This window comes from Miniopterus natalensis, chromosome 4 (genome assembly GCF_054644295.1).
Source record: "Miniopterus natalensis isolate mMinNat1 chromosome 4, mMinNat1.hap1, whole genome shotgun sequence".
Taxonomy (NCBI): Eukaryota; Metazoa; Chordata; class Mammalia; order Chiroptera; family Miniopteridae; genus Miniopterus; species Miniopterus natalensis.
In genome coordinates, this window is record NC_142084.1 from 26,185,382 (window position 1) to 26,205,951 (window position 20,570).

At 54.6% G+C, this 20,570-nt stretch overlaps 1 protein-coding gene across 2 annotated transcripts; it reads left to right on the top strand.

Moving 5' to 3' along the window:
• The first annotated feature begins 3,379 nt into the window (after positions 1-3,379).
• On the top strand, positions 3,380-16,768 carry RGS14 (regulator of G protein signaling 14). 2 transcript variants are annotated; one of them, XM_087816444.1, is made up of 15 exons: positions 3,380-3,531; positions 10,707-10,728; positions 10,929-11,116; positions 11,456-11,548; positions 11,632-11,775; positions 12,157-12,297; positions 12,413-12,524; positions 12,857-12,969; positions 13,418-13,621; positions 15,017-15,093; positions 15,321-15,447; positions 15,576-15,657; positions 15,766-15,812; positions 15,891-16,005; positions 16,230-16,768. In XM_087816444.1, exons 1-15 carry the CDS (start codon positions 3,487-3,489, stop codon positions 16,418-16,420), a joined length of 1,701 nt encoding a protein of 566 aa, XP_087672570.1. In that variant the 5' UTR covers positions 3,380-3,486; the 3' UTR covers positions 16,421-16,768. The 2 variants fall into 2 exon arrangements, with proteins under 2 accessions (XP_087672570.1, XP_087672569.1); XM_087816443.1 differs by having other exon boundaries at positions 15,766-16,005.
• Positions 16,769-20,570: the final 3,802 nt, after the last annotated feature.

A 20,570-nucleotide genomic window follows, 5' to 3' on the forward strand; every position in this document is an offset into this window, starting at 1 on the left:
TTCTCGGGAAAAATTGGGAAATCCAACCAAGCTAAGCCCATGGACTACCCCCCTGCAAATGCTTTCCACTTCTAAGCATGTCTACACCCTGGCCACTAATTTACCCCACCTGTGTGGTCCCTCTAGACATTTGAATTAATGACCCCTGTTATAGATTACAATGTGGGACCTTGGTTGGTTGCTCCTTTATTTCATTTTAAGAAGCTTCCCTTTTGAATGAATGAACTTGTTCAGGATTAAGTGATGAGACATCTTTTCTGGGTCATGTATTTTTAATGAGATTTTTATTATTAAAGTTTCATATATAGCCCGGCCAGGCGTGGCTCAGTGGTTGAGCGTCGAGCTATCGGGGTTCGATTCCCGGTTGGGGCACATGCCCGGGTTGCGGCCTCGATCAGTGACTCTCTCATCACTGATGTTTCTATCTCTCTCTCTCCCTCTCTGAAATCAATAAAGATATATTTTTTAAAAAGTTTGAGATATATATATATATATATATATATATATATATATATATATATATACACACACATATATATAAAACAGACGTGTACAACAAGGGTCCTCTGCCACTCCTCTCCCAAGGGGCATACCCTTCCAGAGATTTATTTATATCCATACAAACAAGGACATGTGCATTCCACTAGACCTCCATGAGGGCAGGGATTTTTTGTCAGCTACGGTCACTGCTGAATCCCCAGCATCTAGAACAGTACTTGGCATATAGGAGGTGATCATGAAGAATAAGTAGTTTACCAGAAGGGAAATGCATCTTCAGCAGAGGGAACAGGAAATGTAAAGTCAGGGAGAGATGCCTGAAAGTATAAGGAGTGCAAGCAGTTTGGAACAGCTGAAGAGTGGTGGGCAAGAGTTTGACTGAGGTCAGAACTCAAAGGGCCTTTAACTCCCAGCTAAGGAACATGAACTTTTTCCAGAAGGCAGTGGGATGGTTTTAAGTATGGTAGTGGCCAGTGTGGATTTCTCTTGCTATGGTGAGGAAAAGAAGTGCGCCAGGTAGCAGGTAGGAAGATCAAACAGGAGGTCATTAGAGCCAGGTGCGAGAGGTCAAGGCCTGAACTAGGGAGGTCTCCACAGGGAAAGGGATCAGAATTCCCACAGAAAACTGGACATGAGTAACTGATCCCCTTTAGAGCGCCAGGGAGAGAGAAGTTGAGAACACTATGCTGTGGAGTGGAGGTGCCCCACCACACCCATGGAGTGGAGAAAGGTAGATAAGGGCTAAGAGATGGGAAGTCCCAGGGTTGCCTGGGTCTCTGGGATAAAGGTGTGCTCAGAGCTACAACTGGCATCCATGGTGAAGAGGTAGGGGGAGGTACCTTTCAGTAGCAGGAGAGGAAGACCTCAGGAAGGGGTCACAGGCAGAGCCTATGATTGGGCTTTTGTGGGGAGCAAGATGAACAAACAGTTGGCATTTGGGCTGATGATGGCCCAGGCCCAACTCCTGGGACCCCAAGCACACATATTCACAGCTTAGCAGATCTCTAACTTGATGTGCACCCTTGGGCAACTTGCATCTCTCTGAGTCTCAGTTCCCTGATCTGTAAAATGGGAAGAATGAGAACCACTCACAAAGAGGTTGTGAGGATCAAATGAGATCAGGTTGGGAGAAAACCCTGTAAATTGTAAAAGCCCCTCTTGAAGCCCAGGCCCAGATCCATGGCACAGCAGACAGGCAGGCAGTCTCCACTTACATCACACACTCTACACCCCCCTCGCAGGTACATTCACACTGTCATGCACCTTATTAAAACCACCATGAGCAATGTTCCAGGCCCAAAAACAACCCCCCATACATACACCAAGTCTGAGTGAATCCCTCTGTCTTGGTGGCCTGGAGCAAGGTATCGGAAAGGAGGTGAGTAAGGGCTGGATGAAGAGGTGATTTAACTAGGTTAATGCTAGCTGCTGAAACAAATAGACCCTAATGTGTGTAATGGCTTAAAGTTTATTTCTCACTCATATGTAATAGTCCAAGGCTGCTGTTTCTAGTTGATGAGTGGCTTGTCTTTGAGCACTAATGCAGAGACCCAGGCTTCCTTCTCATGGTTCCACAATCCCCTAGAGCCTCATCATCTGCACCCAGCCAGCTAAAGGGAAAAGAGAATGTGGAGAGCACATACTACTTCAAAACCTTGGTCCAGAAACAGCACACATCATTCTACTCATATTCAGTTGGTGGGAGATAGTCACATGGCCACACCTGATTGCAAGGGAGCCTGGGAAATTAAAGATTAGCCATGTGCCCAGGAAGAAAAGAACATGAATTTGTGGTGAAGAATCACTTAGTTTCTGCCACCGAAGGTTTCAGGTAGCAACCCTAAAAGGGGCAGGGTGTTGAGGGTAGAATATGGAAAAGGGAGTGTCACCTTTCCCTGTGGAAAGAGGGGCCCAAACTGGAGTGATGGGTGACTTAAGGGCTCTAAGTCCATACTTAAAGTAGTGAGTACGTGCATGTTTAAGAAAGAGGCAAACTGAGGACTCTGGCTAAAGGGTCCAAGTTCATCTGGAACTGGGCCAGGCTGAGAGGGCAGAGTGGCACTCTTCAGTTGACAGGGCTATACCAAGGTGGGATTTGTATGTAAGTGAGGGGAGTGTGAATGCACATGTATCTTTGGGCACAGATGCACCTGATCCATGCCCCTGCCCAGATGGGCGAGCGTGGGCATACACATGTGCCTGTGTGCAGGTGTTCCTGTCACATGTACTCATCTACAGGACTGTGCATCCATATGACTGAACATCAGGTCGTCCTTATGAGGGAGAGCCTGTGAGTTTATGACAGGCACACCTGAATGGTATGTGCATGGCCATGCATGTAAGGTGTCCATCTGTCTGCACACCTGGGCACATGCCTGAGAAGTGTCTGGGAATAGAGGTAGTAACTCCATGGGCACAACTGCCTGGAGGAGGTGTGCTTTGTGTGCACCTGCCCAACACATAGCAGGTGTGAGATAGGTGTGTGCTGAGTAAAGTCCACATGTGGATACTCAGTGCACATGTCCACATGTCCACAGAAGCCCCTGCCAGGGTGTCCAAAGTTGCCTAGGTGTGTGAACGTGCACTTCTGTGTGCCTAGACATGACCTTGGAGCTCCCTGGGCAGGGCCAGACCAGACCAGGCTGAGCTCTTCTCTGGGCACACACAGGCCTCTATTGTGTGCTGGTGCCTGTGTGGGGCGCTGCAAGGTTGTGTTGGTGGCGTGTGTGTGTGTGTGTGTGTGTGTGTAGGAAGAGGCGTTCGCTTTCTTAGACCTTGCTTTTTTCTGTGGTTCCGTTTCTATAGAGACACTTCCTGTGGCAGAGAAAAGAGGTAGTGAGCTGGTGTTTCAGGATGTGAGGGCCCACAGGAGTGGAGCTGGGCTCTCTCCGCTGCCTGCCTGCCTCCCTGCAAGCTCTGGCCTGCGGCACTGCCCACAGTCCCCATGGTGGGCATCCCCCGGGGCCGGGACCGGTGAACAGCGGAGGCATGCCAGGGAAGCCCAAGCACCTGGGCGTCCCCAACGGGCGCATGGTGAGTGTAGGCTCCAGGCCAGGCCCATAGGGAGGGGTGGGCACACCCAGGGTGGAGCTCAGGAGCACACCAGGCAGAGCTGGGCTGGGCTGGGCTGGGCTGGGCTAGAAGAGCCTGCAGGCTGCTCCTGGGCGGAAGAAGTTGGGTACAGACAGCAGGCAGTGGGACCTGGTGCCCTCACCCTGGGACCTTCCAGATTGGCCTGCTAGGGACCTGGGGTGACCCTGGGGATCAGACCAGAGCACAGTGGGCACAGGCTTCTGGTCCAGTCCTCACTGCTCCCTCCCCTGCTACTTCGGCACCATCTGGGCTGCCTGCATCCTAGGGTAGCAGGGATATCTGGCATTACCCTTGCCCCTTGCATACCCCCATGGTAGCCCAAGCCCCCACACATTTAGCCTCAGCCCTCCCCTACTCACCCCAAGTTCTGATGCCCAAAGTCAAGTAAGGGGCAGCCCTCACTGGGTCACTGCCCTGCAGCTGCTCCAGAGGCTTCCTGCTGGAATTGGCAGTCCTTGGGCAGCCCGGGATGGGTCAGCAGGGTTAGGCCAGGTTGGTGCAGCTTGTGTGTTCTATTCTGGGTTACCAGGAAGGGTAAGGGTAGCTGGACTCTAGGATGTCCCTGGTTGCTACTGATGCCCCACCCCCTAAACCCTCTCCCTGGCTGCTTGTCCTCTGGGTCAGAGCTGCCCTTGGAAGGGCCAGCTTCTTTATTCATGCAGCAGATGGGGCAGGCTATGCTGGGCCTCCCTTCTCTCCCTAGAATACCAGCCCACTTGGTAGGTCCCTAGTCCCTCCTAACAACTCCAGAAAGGCCAGACTGCGTCCTAGTTCCCATCATGCCCCAGTCTGGTATTGTGGAGTAAAGCCAATGGGTCTAGGGAGACCTGGGTTCCAGTCTCAGCTCTCTTCTCCCTTACTAGGGGTTCCTCTCTGACCCTCAGTTTCTTCATCTGTAAAACGAGGAGAGGGCTTGTTGAGATGATTAAGTGGAATGATGAATATGAGGCCCCTGACCCATTATGAGGGCTCCATGATGTCAGCCCAATCCCTAGCTTCATTATCACCCCCTCTTCAAGGATCCCCTGACTCACCAAGAAACTGAGCCACCCCCAGCCCCACTCCTGCCTCCTAATTCTCAAGATCTGTTTCCACCTCTCCTCCTTCCAGCATCTTTTTATTGCCCAGCTTCAGGATAGCTGGGTGGGAGAGAGACAGACCCTTCCAAGTTAGCCCAGTCACCCACCTCACTGTTTCTACCATCAACCTAACTGAAAGTTCAGGAACCCATGGGCCTCAAACTCCTACCCCAGAGGCATGACACTTGGGTGTCCAGGCCAAGGGGGATCATGTCCACTACCATGCCCACCCCAGATGGCAGCTGAGGGGCCCAGAGACAACTCTGCTCTGCCCAAAGTCACTGAGATCATGAAGGGCACTGAAGCTATGCCCCCGGTCTCGGCAAGCCCATGGGCTTTCCTCTCAGCAACCTGCACACACAGCTTTATCTTTGCCCTTCCTGGGCCTGTTCTGAATGTTCTGTGCTACCTCTGGGAATCCCGAGGCCGGCCACCTGCTGGTCATTGAGAGCTTTCTGAGGCCATGCTCGGCTAAAGCGGGGAGAGACAGACAGGCATTGGCTTCTGCAGCAGGGATGAACATAGGGAGGCACCTGTGAGCTAGGTGTCTGGCTCCTTCCATGAATTACCTCCCGGCAGAGCAGGGGTGGGGAATCATTTGGTCTGGACCTGCCAAGGCAACTGCAAGCGGGACTCGAAATTCAATAAACCTAGCTTTTTTCATAACTAATTTTCTTTTTAATATATCTTTATTGATTTCAGAGAGAGGAAGGGAGAGGGAGAGAAAGATAGAAACATCAATGATGAGAGAGTCACTGATGGGCTGCAGCCCGCAACCGGGCCCTGACCGGGAATCAAACCCCGATCTCCAAGATCCTAGGTCGATGCTCAACCGCTGAGCCAGGCCCGGCTGGGCCATAGCTAATTTTTAAGTTGATTATTTTTTATGGCCCGCAAATGATGTTATAAATATCCAAAGGGCTCTTGGCAGAAAAAAGATTCCCCACCCCTGCGATAGAGGCTCAGAGGAATAAATAACTTGCTGAGGGCTGCAAGTGAATAGAGGGGCCTGCATTTGAACCCGGCTAGTCTGACTCAATGCCAGAGCTCCTCCACCTCCCCAAACTGCCTGGTTCTGCCCTCCCCCACCTCCTCCAGCTGCCACCCCACCCGCCGTTATTCCCTGCAGAGGCAATTTTATTTGTCAGCCTTGTCTTTCTACCACTCAGCATGTCATGCAGTTGCAATGAAATCTGTCACTTAGAGATGACTCCCAGCCCTCCTCCCAGGGATGGCTTCACATAGCTCCAACTGCTACTTGTTCACTCATTCATTCAACAACCCCTCCTTAGCATCTGCTCTGTGCCAGCCCTGTCCCAGGCACTCAAGACCCGGGCCCATCATCCTGTGCCCTGCCCTCAAGTAGCTCCCAGCCCAGCAAGACACAAAAGATGGGCACAAATGCCAGAATAAAATTTGTGTTTGGACAAGAGCCACTGGTCAGGTATAGAGAAAGCTTGAGGGGGCCTGGGGAAGGAGAAGTAACCTTTTCTTTCACTTGGTGCACTGTGGCACAGGAGATATCCTAAAAGGATGTGCCAGCTGGAGGAGGGCATGGCATGGGGAAAGGCCCAGATGTGGGAAACACTGAGGAGGGGTGGTTATTGTGTTCTGGCACTCTCGAGAGGCCTGGTTAATCTTCCCCACCCCACAAGGAGACCTGCAAGGCAGATCCCACTGTACCTCTGTGCCATCCATCTCAGGGACAGACCCTGAGAGAGAGGTGGCCTTACAGAGGAGCCAAGTCTGGGGTCAGCTCCACAGGGCTGGCTCAGACTGAAGGGGCCAGGCTCCTAGGGTTCTCTGTGGGTATTTCTGGGCCTCTCTTTCCCCGAGCTAGAATGAAATGATATGATGGTGCAGAGCACCCAGCATGGAAGACACTCAGTAAATTGGCGCTCTTTTTTGAGGTCTGACCCCTCCCGGGGTCCGGGTTCATGAGGATCCACTGGGCCCTTTACCCTCAATGACCTTGCCCACCTGTGGCCCAAGGGCTGAGGCCCTGGGCCTCCCAGCTCCCCTGGGATGTCTCCTTTCCACCCTGGGAGGTGGCTTAGTGGAGGGAAGACCTCAGGCTTCAGAGTTAGGCACACTTGGGTTCCAGTTTCAGCTTGGCTGCTTGGCGGCTACGTGCCATCTTTGGGCCGAGGTTTCCTCACTGGTGAGATGGGAGTAATAATAGCTGCCGCACAGGATCAGGATGTGAGAATGGAGTGAGAACAAGGACATGTATTGTCAGAGAGTGCCTGTCACACAACTGGAGTTCAGGAAATGCTGGGCCACCCTCTCCTTAGTATTCTCAGAGAACAGCGGCTCCACCAGGGTCTAGCTCCTAAGAAAAAGTGTGGCAAACTGAGGCCTAACCATGGTTTGGGATGCCACTGGCCACCACGCCCTTCCTCAGCCTCTCTTCCCCTTTTCTCCCAATTCACTCACCACTTCTCTTCACACAGGCCGGGTGGGGCAAGGCAAGCCCTGCTCAGCACAATGCCCCCAGGCCTGGGAGCGTGGGCAGGTCGGAGCCAGGCCAGCAGTCAGCATGAGGTCAGCAGAGCCCCTGACCACTACATGCCTGCTGCTTTCACATATGGGCCTTGTTTGCCCTTCCCAGCAGCCCCAGTAGGTTGGGAATGCTCAGTGATGTGCTACCCAGGGGGAAACTGAGTCCCAGAGAAGGGAAGTTACTTGTCCCAGAATAGTGGAACTGGAACTGGACTCCATCTCCGCCCCCTCCCACATCTGGATCTTGGTCCCTATCTTGTCTCAACTTCAACCACCGAGATCAACAACCATCGGGGCAATAGGGGTTCAGGAAGGTGAACTGCAGGCTGCAGAGATGAGGTGTTCATAGGTGGAGCATCCCTGGTGGGGGTGGGGGTCCTGGGGCCATCTAGGAGGGCAGAGAAGGGCTGCTTAAGGCCCTGATGGCTACTTGGGAGCGCTGGGGCAAGGAGAGGGTGCTTCCTGGAATGGAGTTCAGGTTGGTTCCCTCCTGCAACCCAGGCCTGCCCCCCGGGAGCTACTAGACTGACAAGGGAGAGAGGCCCAGATATGGGTGGGTAGAAGCTTGGTGGGCAGGGGATTCGGGCAGCTGGTATTTAGGGAAGACTGATCTCAATGGGCAGAGATTGGAGAGCTGTTGGGTAGGGGAGCAGGAGCAGATACCAGGCAGAGGAAATAGCAAGGCAGGAAACAGGAGTATGCAGGGGTGAGAGGAAAACAGAAAAGTTTGATAAAGTGTAGGGTGGAGGTGAGGAGGAGGGAAAGAGGGAGGCTGAAGGGTTTGTTAGTTAGAGCCAGGCAGAGCTTCAACTATAACCCAGCACTGGCTCGGCCTCCCAGGGCAGGGAGTGGGGTCTGGGGAGGATCTGGGAGCTGGCCCCACCTAAAGACACAGAAAGTCAATCCGACCTGATGCGAAGAATAAAGCAAAATAGGAGTGAGGGCTGCCTCCAGTGTGGGAACCTTTGCCCTCTTTGGGGTCCTGGCCTGCCCCAGCAGTCATGGGGACTCTGTCCAGGGTGGAGGCAGGCCAGAGGGAGGCTGGTAGGTACAGGAGGAGGCAGGACTAACTGGCACCCTCAGAGGGGGAGGGAGAGGGAGCGGGGAGGGGGGAAGGGAGTCAGGATGGTTCCCAGAGACCTGGAGGGAAGGCTCTGACAGTGGCAATGAGGTTGGGAACAGCTGCAGAGCAGTCTGGGCAGGCAGGTGCCAGGAAGGGAAAAAGCAGACTGGAAGGGACTTGTCATCCCACACATCCCAGCAGTTGGGACTTTCTCCTGCAACTGGGGGAGAGCAAAGGCAGGAGGGTGAGGGCTGGGAGGGCTGGGGTGGGATGCTCTGGGAAGCGATTCCAGGCCCAGCCATGCCCTGCGAAAACTTTCCTTCTTCCTCGGCAATGTCTTATCCCTGTGCTCCAGGTGGGAAAGGAGACTCAGGGAGAAAAGAATACGGTTTGAAACTAGAAAAGGGCAGGGCTGGGATTTGAATCCTGGTCTGACAGACCCTGATACCTGTGCTCTCTCTCCTCTATGGCAGGGCTCACAAACTCGAAAGTGGGAGCAGGTTCAGACACCAATACTAATACAACCACAATGATAATACTGTTGAATATATGCACATGCCAGGTAGTGTCCTGAGTTCTTTATATATATTTAATTTATTTAACCACAGCAACCCTTTGAAGTCAGGACCATTATTTGCTTCATTTGTATAGAGGAAGAAACTGAGGCACAGAGAGGTGAAGTACCCTGTCCAAGGTCACACAGCACAGATTTAAACTCACACAGTCTGGGGCAGCACCTGCTTCCATAAGTAACACAAATGCATCAAACTGGACCCAGGGACCTCTGAGGAGCGCCTGAGCCCCTTCTAGACGCTGGTTGCTGCTCAGTGATGGCCAAGGTTGCCATGCTGCAAGAAGCTCAGGATAGCTGGGGCATTACAGTCTTAAAGGGGAGACAGAAAGCTGGGGTTTTCTGTAAAACTGATTTTTAAATATGGGAAACCTCTTTAAACTTAAAAAGAAAAAAACACACAACATTCTCAGGGCCAAGATGTTAGTAATATCCTATATATCTGCAGGCCAGCTCCAGCCCACCTGTATGTGACTTGAGTGCCCCAGCTGCAAGTGGGGAGCAGAGAGGGAGGCTGTTGCCAGGAGGGCAGGAGAGGCTTCCTGGGGGGAGGGTGCTTGCAGACCTGTTTCCAGTGGGGATGGAAAGAAGGGACAGGTGGTGGAAGTCCCCATTTCAGGGCCTAGTGAAAATGTAGGAGGTGAGAGGGAGGGAGGAATTGGGGATGACTCAAGCCCTGGTGTTGGGAGCTCAGGTGATGAGAAGAAAGACAGGATGCAGGGAAGCTGGTTGGGTGCCCCGCTGTGGTGGTGGCAGAGGTGGCTTCCATTGGGGACTGGATGAATTTGAAGGGCGTGTGGGACATTTGGGTGGAGATGTTAGCAGGAAGCTGGCTATGTGTTTGGAGCTGGGGAGATGTGAGTGGGAGAAAGGGCCCAGGACAGATTCAGGGAGAGGGAGAGGACACTTTGCGTGGGTAGGAGATGACAAGGATGCTGGAGGAGCTGCTAGGAAGGTAGGAAGACCAAGCAAGAGTCATTTTGAAAGGAGGGCTTTTCTGTTTCATTAATAGTTGGGATTCCCAGAGAGGTCAGAGCTGTGTGTGGAGGGGAGGGAGAATGGAAACAGCCTCGAAAGCAATATCGCTCACAGTGTGGCCCATGGACCAGCAGTGTCAGCATCACCCAGGAGCTTGTTAGCAACAGAGTCTCAGGCCCCATCCTGGGCCTACTGATCCTGAATTACTGGAGGTGGGCCCCTCTCAGTTTTTCTAATGCACACTGAAGTTGGCGAACCACTACTCTGTACTATAAAATAGCATCCTGTGCCCTGCCCAAGGGGGTGGGACCCAAGAGAGACCCTGGGTCCCAAAAGAAAATAGTTGCTATAAGGAGATCATCAGCTACAGAGGCACCCCTCTTTCCTCAAAGACAACAGCAAACATTGATATAACGCTTACCACATGCTGGCCACTGTTCCAGATACTGCAAATACTTTAAACTGACTTGGTCCTCACAACAGCCCCAGAAAGTAAGTTACTATTATCATCATTCCCTATTAAAAGATGGAGACAAACAACTTGTCCAGAGTCATACAGCTAGCTAGTAAGTGGCAGAGACAGGATTCAAAGTCTGTGCTCCTACCCACCATGCTATATATCTGGGCTTACCCAGTAGGCGCTGGAGGAGGGAGCCAGGGGTGACTGGAAGATACCAGGCAGAAGTTCCAGTACACAGGGGTTGGGACATGATGGAAGGGGAGCCTAGGGCAACCTAAGCAAAACCTTGAACAAGCAGTGGCCTGGCTGGGAATGCCCAGCATGGTCCTCCAGGGAGAGGAAAACACAGCTCCAATCTTGGGGGGTGGGGGTGGGGGCGGGGAGAGGCGGCTGGGCCCAGAACTGACCTTTGAGAACCCATCCTGGGCTCTACTCTGATTTTCTACCTCGGTTCTCTTGTAGGTTTTGGCTGTCTCAGATGGAGGTAAGTGACAGGGCGTGTGGAGGAAGCCTGGATGGGGATGGGGTGGGGTGTATGTGAAATTAGGGTGGGGTGTATGTGAAATTAGGGTGGGGATACCCCTGCCACTTGCTCTCTTTTCCAGGAAAGTATCTGCAGATGGGGCTGGGCCTAGGGATGGGGAGGGCTGCAAAGCTCACTTCCACTTGTCTATCCCCCTGCAGAGCTGAGCAGCACGGCCGCAGCAGCAGAGCCCCAGGACCAGGGCGAGGGCCGAGGCAGTTCTCTCAGCGTCCACAGCCTCCCCAGTGGCCCCAGCAGCTCCTTCCCCACTGAGGAACAGCCTGTGGCCAGCTGGGGCGTGTCCTTTGAGCGATTGTTACAGGACCCGCTGGGCCTGGCTTACTTCACTGTAAGCCCTGGGTAGGGTAGGGGGGGCGAAGGGCAGGTGGGGGTGGGAGCATGGATAAGAGCTTCAGGCTGGCCAGCGGGGACTCCTCTGTCAGCTGCCTTTTCCACAGCTTTTCTTTGGCACCCTTTCCTCTTCTCCCAGCTGGGAACTTTGCTTCTCTCTGTCCTTGTCTCTGCCTCTCATTTTCTCTCTGTGCCTCTGGATCTGGCCCCATTTGTTTGTCTGGCACTGTCTGTCTGGCTGGGCCTCCCAGCCCTGAGTCTCTACCCAATCTCTTGACCACACCCCCTACCTGGGTCTCCGTGACTCTTGACTGCCTTCTTCTCTGTGCCGCCCCAGGAGTTCCTGAAGAAGGAATTCAGTGCGGAGAACGTGACTTTCTGGAAGGCCTGCGAGCGCTTCCAACAGATCCCCGCCAGCGACACCCAGCAGGTGGGGGAAGGGGGAGCCGAGGCGGAGAGGTGGGACCGGGCCTGGGCGGTGGCCCTGACCTTCCTCGGTCTCTCCTGCCCCAGCTAGCTCAGGAGGCCCGCAGCATCTACCAGGAGTTCCTGTCCAGCCAGGCGCTGAGCCCGGTGAACATCGACCGGCAGGCCTGGCTCGGTGAGGAGGTGCTGGCGGAGCCCCGACCGGACATGTTCCGGGAACAGCAGCTTCAGGTGCGGGGGCGTGGCCTGGGGGGGGCACGTGGAGCGGAGGCGGGGCCAGATCCGGGGGCGGAGCCCGAGCAGCAGTGGGGTGGGGAGGGGTGGGGAAGGGGCAAATTTGATTGTGGGCTTGGGGACAAATAAACGCGGGGGCGGGGCGCTGCTCGGAGGTAGGTACCAGAGGCTGCCGTGAAGGAGGGGCCGGGGCGGGACCTAGCAAAGGTAGGGGCGGAGCCTAGTTGAGGGGTGAGTGGGGCGAAGAGTAGGGGCAGGGTCTGGCCCTGGGGGTAGGTGGGAAGGGCTAGGGGCTCCCTCCCCTGGTTAGGGACCAGGCCAACTCGGGGCCCCGGCCTGGGACTCCCCCGGGTCACCGTCGCCGCGCCCGCCCTGTAGATCTTCAACCTGATGAAGTTCGACAGCTACGCGCGCTTCGTGAAGTCCCCGCTGTACCGCGAGTGCCTCCTGGCGGAGGCCCAGGGGCGCCCCCTACGGGAACCTGGCTCCTCTCTCGGCAGCCCCGACGCCACCAGGAAGGTGCGGAGGAGGAGCTGGGGGGGACACGGGACCCGGTGTGGATCTGAGGGGTTGCCCGGGGTTTGCATGCGGGCTAGGGCCCGGCCCGGTGCCAGCATCTTCCTTGTACCCACAGAAGCCGAAACTGAAGCCCGGGAAGTCGCTGCCTGTGGGTGTGGAGGAGTTGGGGCAGCTGCCACCCTCTGAGGGCCCTGGGGGCCGTCCGCTCCGCAAGTCCTTCCGCAGGGGTGAGGCAGGAGGGAGCCTTGGAAAAGAGTGGGGGCGGGAGTTTAGGCAAGCCTTGAGAACGCCCCCTTCCTCCTACTTGTCCCAGTCTGTACGTCTGTGAAAACCGAAATAAATGCAGGTCCCTGTGGCCACCACTTCCCCCTGGTGGGTTGGTTCCCAGGCTAGACCCCAGAAGTCTGGGAAGCGCCCTCAGTAGCGATGCTTGCAGGAACCCAAACCACCTTAGACACATGCAAGAAAGCTCCAACGGGGTCCACCGCCTGGGGAGAGGCCTCAGCAGAGGGGTGAGGTGGGGAGGGGGCTGCCCTGCTCATTTTCCCATCTCCCCTAGAACTGGCTGGCACGACTGCAAATTCGGCCTTGCGACGAGAGTCCCAGGGCTCTCTCAACTCCTCCGCCAGTCTGGACCTCGGCTTCCTTGCCTTCCTCAGCAGCAAATCTGAGGTGAGCTGGGGGAGACAAAGTACAGGGTAGGGCCACTACTTAGGTTCCCTTGTGTGGCCACCATAATTCCCAGTCACCATCCCCACTTCCATCTTCCTGCTTGTTTCCCATAGCCAGTCCCTCCACCTTCTTACTTTCTACCTACCCTCACCCCATTAGGCCCCATGCATATCATGGGTGCACATCCTCTTCAGCCAATGTTTGTGCACGTGTGAGTGTCCAGGTGTACACAGTGTTTGTGGGGGGACAGTGGGTGGACCTGCCTCTGGGTGCCTATATGCCTAGTTGAGCATATATTACATGTGTTCCTGTAAGGGGACAGCTGTGCTCTTGGGTGTGTGTGCATGTGTGCACGTATGTGCCCCAGTGAGCTTATCTGTCTGTGTACCTGTCTGCATGTCCTTGAATGTGTACACATGACCTCCCCACCACTCCTGCCCTGAATTAGAGCCATCGGAAGAGCCTTGGGAGCTCAGAAGGTGAGAGTGAAAGCCGGCCAGGGAAGTACTGCTGTGTGTACCTGCCTGATGGCACAGCCTCCTTGGCCCTGGCCCGACCTGGCCTCACCATTCGTGCCATGCTGGCAGGCATCTGTGAGAAACGAGGCCTCTCTCTACCTGACATTAAGGTCTACCTGGTGGGCAACGAACAGGTGCGAACTCTAACTCCCTTTTTGATCCTGATCCCAACCCCATTCCTGTCTGCTCAGCTATGACCTCAACCCCAATTCCATTTCTAATCCCCTGGAACAACCCTAATTCCAATCCCATCTCCTATCCTCACCCCCTTCCTAACTCCAGCCCCCCCCACCGCTCCCCCCGCCGGGCCTAAGGCTTATCTGCTGCGTAAATGAAGTCCTGACAGGTTTTCTGTGATGCAGCGTTCTTCCTTTAGATTCCCTTTATTGGATAGCTTAGTTTAAAGTGAGTTTTCCCCTAGACTCCTCTTTAAAGCTATGATAGTTTGCACCTAAAGGAACATTTTCATAGGGACCTGAGCCTAACCTCTATGCTGGAGGTGAGCCAGACAGGATGTGATCAGGGAGGAGGAGTAGAACCTCCAGAGGGTTTCTGGGGGTGAGGTAGGCAATTCTGGTTGGCCCCAGGAAGGCTTCCTGGAAGAGGCAACAGTTGATGAAGATGAGAAGGAGCTGTGGGGGGGGAGCGAAGGCCTGGAGGTGGTAAGAAATTCAGGGCATGTTCAGGGGCCCAGAGTGTGGGAGTGTGAGGGCAGGAGTAGGAAGAGCTCTGTCCATTCTCTCAAGCCTCCAGATCAGCCTCCACAGCCTAGATGGACTTTTATGCCTGCTAAATATAACTTCACCACCCACACTCCGCCTGTCCCTGCAGCACAGCATAGGCCTATGGTGGGGGAGAGGCTGCCTCCTTGCCCTGGGCTGGTGCAGGTAGCAGAGCTCCTGGGGGCAGTAATTACTACAGCTGCTGTTTACGTACCTACTGTCCCAGACATTTCACATCTTCCAGTCCTCACAGTGGACTTGGGGGAAGAGCCCTTTTTGCAGTGAAGAGACAAGAAGTGTCCTTAATAGGTGGGGATGGAGAGAAGTGGACAAATGTCCAAAAAGGGACAAGACCTGGGTGGCTGCCCAAAGGTGGGTGGTGAAGGGGGAAGTGCATCCAGCTGGTCTGGGTGGGTTTCACATGCCTGAGGGACACGGGACAGCCGTCCATGAGGCAGATCCTGTCTGGCCCAGGAAGAGGTACCCTATGATCCAGGACCTAAGCCTGCCCCTTACACAAGCAACCCTATTATCATTTTGTGTCCACCCCAACCCCGGTTTCCCATAACCCCCTTCCTTTTGGAAGCCTGTACAGCATTCTTGCCACCCTTCTCCCTGGCCTTGGCGACGCCAGGCTCCTCCTCCAGCCTGGTCTCTAATGCATCCGCATCTGTATCGCTCACCTGCCCATCCGCCCTTCCCTCTAAACTTTAGAGCAGCCACTGAACAAGCAAAGGTGGTTCCCTCGGACAGCGGGGATAACTAGGGGTGGGGGGGAGGGACTCAGACCCTGCCTGACGTCTGCAGAAAGCCCTGGTCTTGGATCAGGACTGCGCCGTGCTGGCGGACCAGGAAGTGAGGCTGGAAAACAGGATCATCTTCGAGTGAGTGCCCGCGAGGATGGGGTCGGGGGCCGCGCTCAAGCTCCACTTCTTCCCTGCAGGTCCCGCCCCTTGTGCTAACCCCTCCCCCTGGCTAAGTCCCCACCCCCAAGCTGGCGGGTCTCCGGGTTCAGGCTCCGCCTCCTCCCCGGGCTGGCGGGTGTGGGTTGGGAGGAGAGGCGGGGCGGGGCGCGCTCTCCGCCCTCCCGCAGCCGCAGGTTCCCCCGCAGGCTCGAGCTGGCTGCGCTGCAGCGCGTGGTGCGGGTGTCGGCCAAACCCACCAAGCGGCTGCAGGAGGCGCTGCTGCCCATCCTAACGAAGCACCGCCTGAGCCCACAGCAGATCGAGCTCCGCCGGGTGAGCCGCGGGGCCGCGGGGCTGGGGCAGGGGCGGGGCGGGGCGGGGCGGGGCGGGGCGGGGCGGGGCGGGGGCGGGGCGGCGGGAAGCCGGCTGCTTGTCTTGCGGCTGCTGACCTGACCCCTCAGCCAGGCGAGAAGCAGCCGCTGGATCTGGGGAAGCTAGTGAGCTCGGTGGCGGCCCAGAGACTGGTTTTGGACACTCTCCCAGGTAGGAGATGTTGGCCCCGGGCGTGGTCCCGGGGCTGGCCAACTCCGATCCAGGTGTAAGGGCGTCCAGGCGTGAGACAAATACAAAAGGTGGCGCTCTCTGCCGCAGGTGTGAAGATTTCTGAAACTGGTGACACATCTCCCTGCCACAGCCAGGTGAGCAAGAGGTGGGCAGCCCTCTTTTGCCCACCACACCTCCCTCCTGGTTGTGGTTCTGACTCCACGTTCTCACAGTGCGCTCCACCTGGAACCCAGGACAGGGCCACCCATCCCCCTCCACTGCCGCTCAACTCCCTGGCCGAGGCGCCCAGGAGTGTCTGTGAGAAGCGACAGACCTGTGACATTGAAGGTACATTGGGGATGGTGGGGGCTAGGGACCAGAGGAGTTGGGGCCATTGAAGTCGCATTGGGGGGCGAGATGTCATTGGAGCTGGAACAGGAGGGCTGGGGGCCACTGGGGTTGGAGGACCATTAGGGCTGGGATAGGGGGCAGGAGGGGGCGTTGGTGCTGTGGTCACAGTATGGTGGAATAGCATGTGGGAGTGGACCCCCTGACTCTGTGGTGACCCTCAGGCCTGGTGGATATGCTAAACCGGATACAAAGCAGTGGGGCCCATGACCAAAGGGGCCTTCTGCGCAAAGAGGACCTGGTGCTTCCAGAATTTCTGCAGCTGCCTGCCCAAGGGCCCAAATCCCAGGAAGCCCCACAACAGACTGAATCATCAGCTCAGCCCAAGGACTCTACTGACCACTCTGCCCTCTGACAGCTGTCCAACACTCCAGGCTGGCTGCATGGCAACTGGCGGGCCAAGCATGCCATGGTCCCACACTGCATGCCCTGTCTGTGCTGTGAGTGTCCCTGGCCCCTTCCTGCCATGGGCAGGCCTGAAGGAAGAGCCAGGAGGGGGTGGAGACGGGCTCAGAGTAGCCACCCCACAGCTGCCACCACTTGGTCCCTCACAGGCTTGCCCACCCATTCCTTGTAGCCAGGCCACTGGGGGGAGGTGGGGCTCCCCTTCTTCCTTTCCCCACCCCGTGCAGGCATGCCCACCACAGAGGGGTGGTGTTGGCAGTGCCAGCCTCCCCACCCTGTGCCAAGCTTCATCCGGGATCAAGAGGAGGGGCAGGCCCCTCCTCAGGGAACTGGTATGAGTAAGGCCTGGGGGAGGGGTACAGGTGGGCAGCCCCTCCCTCTACCCACTGGACTCTACTAGACATATGGATTTTGCATTTGGCTTGGGGCAGCTGGGTTTGTCCTAAATGTATAATATTGTTATTATAATAATTATTATTATTCTGCCTTGAGATGTGTTCCTTGTTTACTGTGTACACTGCCCCCCCCCCCCCCCGCATCCATCATCAAGGTCACAGTGCCTGGAAGCTCTTGGAGACCTTAGGATGTACCCCCTGACTTCCTGTTATCTGAACTCTTCCTGACTGCACAGAGTATGGGGGTGAGAGAGAGGAGAGAGAGAACACAGGAGGGAGGAAGGGGGAGGGGAAGACCCCTCTGGGCAGCTGTGTCTCTGCCAGCTGTTACACTACTATTCCTTGGCTTCTGATCTCAGTACAGTGTCTAGTCATTCTCTACTTCTTTAGGGGACTGAGTGTGTCCCTGCAGACATGGCCGTGATTTCTTTGGATGCACTGAAGGCCTTATAGGGGACACTAGGAATTGTTGCAGGGGCAGGTTCTGCCCCTTGCCTGCTTTGGCTGGGTGGTCTTCCCTTATCCTCAGGCAGCCAGGGAAACCCCATACAGAGAAGGGGATCAGGGAAGACCTCCCAGGAGGGCCCTGGCTTGTAGACAGAGAAGCCAGACTCAGTCCTGGTGCTGTGACAGAGGAAGCAAGGGGACACAGGAAGCAAGGGGACACAGGAGCCTCAAGAAGATATCTGGGGAGTGAGGGGCCCTCCTGACCACCTCAACAGGTTGAACTCTCATCACCTCTCCAGCTCTTTGCACCTGCTGTCACCTCCACCAGTAGCTCCAGCACCACCACACCCCCCATCATGTAACTGCAAGAGATGGGGAGGGGGGTGCATTACTGGCCACTGTGCCTTTCTCCAGAAGTCAAAACCAACCCTTCCTGTTTAGGGGGCTTCAGCACTTTGCCCCCTCAGTCCATGTTGTTTGGCTGTGTTGACCCCTAGCTGTTGGCATGAGCTCATGACTCAGGCCTGACCAATCAGTTTAGTTCAGGGATGATTCTCTCACCCAATCAGAATATGAATCCTAGTCCTTTTCTATCATCTCCTGGGGATTTGCAGAAAGGACCTGCAGAGAGAGAACCTGCCTGTGAATGAAGGCAACACAGGAGACCAGGACTGAGAGATGGAAGGAGATTCCTGATAAAATTATCTAAATGCCTAAATTCATGCATGCCCGAAATTAACCACTTCTAGACTTCCTCCTTAGGCGAGCCCATGCATTCTTTCATGTATACTTGTTTTTGTTGTTGTTGTTTATTTTTGTTTAAAATATTACAGATGTCCCCTTTTCTCCCCAATGACCCATTCCACCCTGTCCCATCCCCCTTCCTAGTCCCTCTCCCCACCATTGTCCATGTCCTTGGGTTGTGCATATGTGCATATAAATTCTTTGGTTACTCTCTTCCCCTCCACTGACCGGCCCTCCTCCATCCCTCTGAGATTTGTCAGTCTGATCCATGCCTCCATGTCATTGAATCTATTCAGTTCATCAGTTTATTAAGTTCTCTAGATTCCATGTATATGTATACTTTTTATTCTGCATGAGGCTTCTAAGGTCTGCAACCACAAAGTCCTGCTTCACTGAAGATCTTGCCTTAAACACCTCAGAGGAGCCTTTCCTGGTCACCTCATGCTATGATCTAAATGTGTGTGTCCCCCCACATTCATATGTTCAAGTCCCAACCCCCCAGTGTGATGGTGCTTGGAGGTGGGGCCGTTGGGGGGTGATTAATGTGAGGGTGGATCAGTGCCCTTATAAGAGACCACAGAGAGCTGCTTCACCTCTCCCACCACGTGAGGGGCACATCGAGAAGACAGCTGTCTGCAACCTGAAGAGAGCTCTCACCAGACCCCAATTACGCTGGCACTCTGATCTCAGACTTCCAGCCTTTAGAACTGTGAGAAATACATTTCTGTTGTTTTCAAGCCACCCAGCCTCTGGCATATTGGTTCCAGCAGCCCAAATGGACGAAGACATTGTACACCAAGTGCTCCCCAGTGTTCTTCTCTGCCATTCTACCATTTTTTTCTTTCACAGCACTTAGCCCACTCTGTAAATCTCACTTATTTATACTCATTTGCTGACAATATGATATAGGGACCTCATCCCTCTTAGTCACCTCTGTATCCCCTTGACCTAGTGGGCTGACAAATGATGCCACAGCCTCAGATAGTCCCAGCAAAGGATGCAGGAACAGCAGTGCAGTGGGGATCCTGGAAAGGGGGCTGCCTAGCACCATGGTCACAGTCTGTGGCCGAAGATATGGGTAGGGAGACAGCCCATGTTCCTTCCCTGATCAACTACAGAACCGCCTCACACTTCCTGAGCCCTAGGCTTCTCCCTGTGGCAGGAGACACCCTTCGTGCCCCAGGGTAGAGAGGTTGGAACACCAGGTAAGAGATGGGGTATCTTCTCAAAGTTGGCAGGTCCTGCAGGCAAGGCTACCCTCTGCAGACCTCCCAACTGCGAGTGATGATGCCTGTCACACTTAGGAACCAATGAGATTGCCTCATGAGAAAGGGGGTCATGAGTCAGGTGGATGAGCCTCCCTAAAGGTTGACCCCTGCAGGGAGAGAAATTCACATCTACCAGGGTCCCCAAGTTAGGCACTTTCCATTCTTTCTCTCATTTTAGTTCTCATAACGAAACAGCCAGGTGGGTATGAAACCACCTCTGCAGGCGGGGAAGTGACCAGCCCAGGATTGTGCAAGGAACTTGACCAGCCGGCCCTCAGGCTGTCTGACTCAGGGACACACCCCAGGGAGCACCTGGATGCTGAGAAAAACCCTAAGGGGAAGCCAGGGCCCTTTCATTGATATGGCTACTCTGGGGGGCAGTCTGGGAATTTCTGCTAAAAATTAAAAACACACCTTGTGTGACCCCAGCAGTACCACTAGAGAGTTGCTCACTCCTGGGCACGAGGAAGCCCATCCCTGCAGGGTAGTCTATGACCTGAAAACTGGCAAACAGCCAAATGTGGATGGGGAGGGGAGTGGGGTAACAACACTTGGTGGCATATCCATGCTCTGCAATGTCACAGCAGGTAAGGAACTGGGTATAGTGTGTCCTGATGTGGAAAGTTCTCCAAGATGTGTTATTCAGTAAAAAAAAAAAAAAAAAAAAAGCAATGCATATGGCTTGAGACCTTCATATAAACCACAAACACACAGGCACTTGTAAGTGTACAGAAAGGAGAGAGAATGTTCTGAAGGGATACATGCCAAACTGACAGGGAGATGGGGAGGGGACCAGGACTGGAGGTAGTAGTCAAAGGAGATTTTCACCTTAGCTTTAACTTTTTTGTTGTTGTTAATCTCATCCGAGGATATTTTTTCCATTGATTTTTAGAGAGAATGGAAGGGAAGGAGGGAGGGGAAGAGAGAGAGAAACCTCAATGTGAGAGAGACACATCGACTGGTTGCCTCCCAAATGCGCCTGGCTGGGGACGGGGGATCAAACCTGCCCTTGACTGGGAATTGAACCCAGGACCCTTCGTTTCCTGGGCCAACACTAAACACTGCGCACACCGGCCAGGGCTTAATTTTTTTTTTTTTTAAAGGATGCAATTTAAAAATATTCAAAACACAAAGAATTTCCCAAGGCCACTTCTTTGTCACTACTGACCCACCATCCCTTTCTCCATAAATAGAACCCAACTCTTCCTTTGGGGGCTTCAGCCCACCACCCCTGGAAGAACATTTT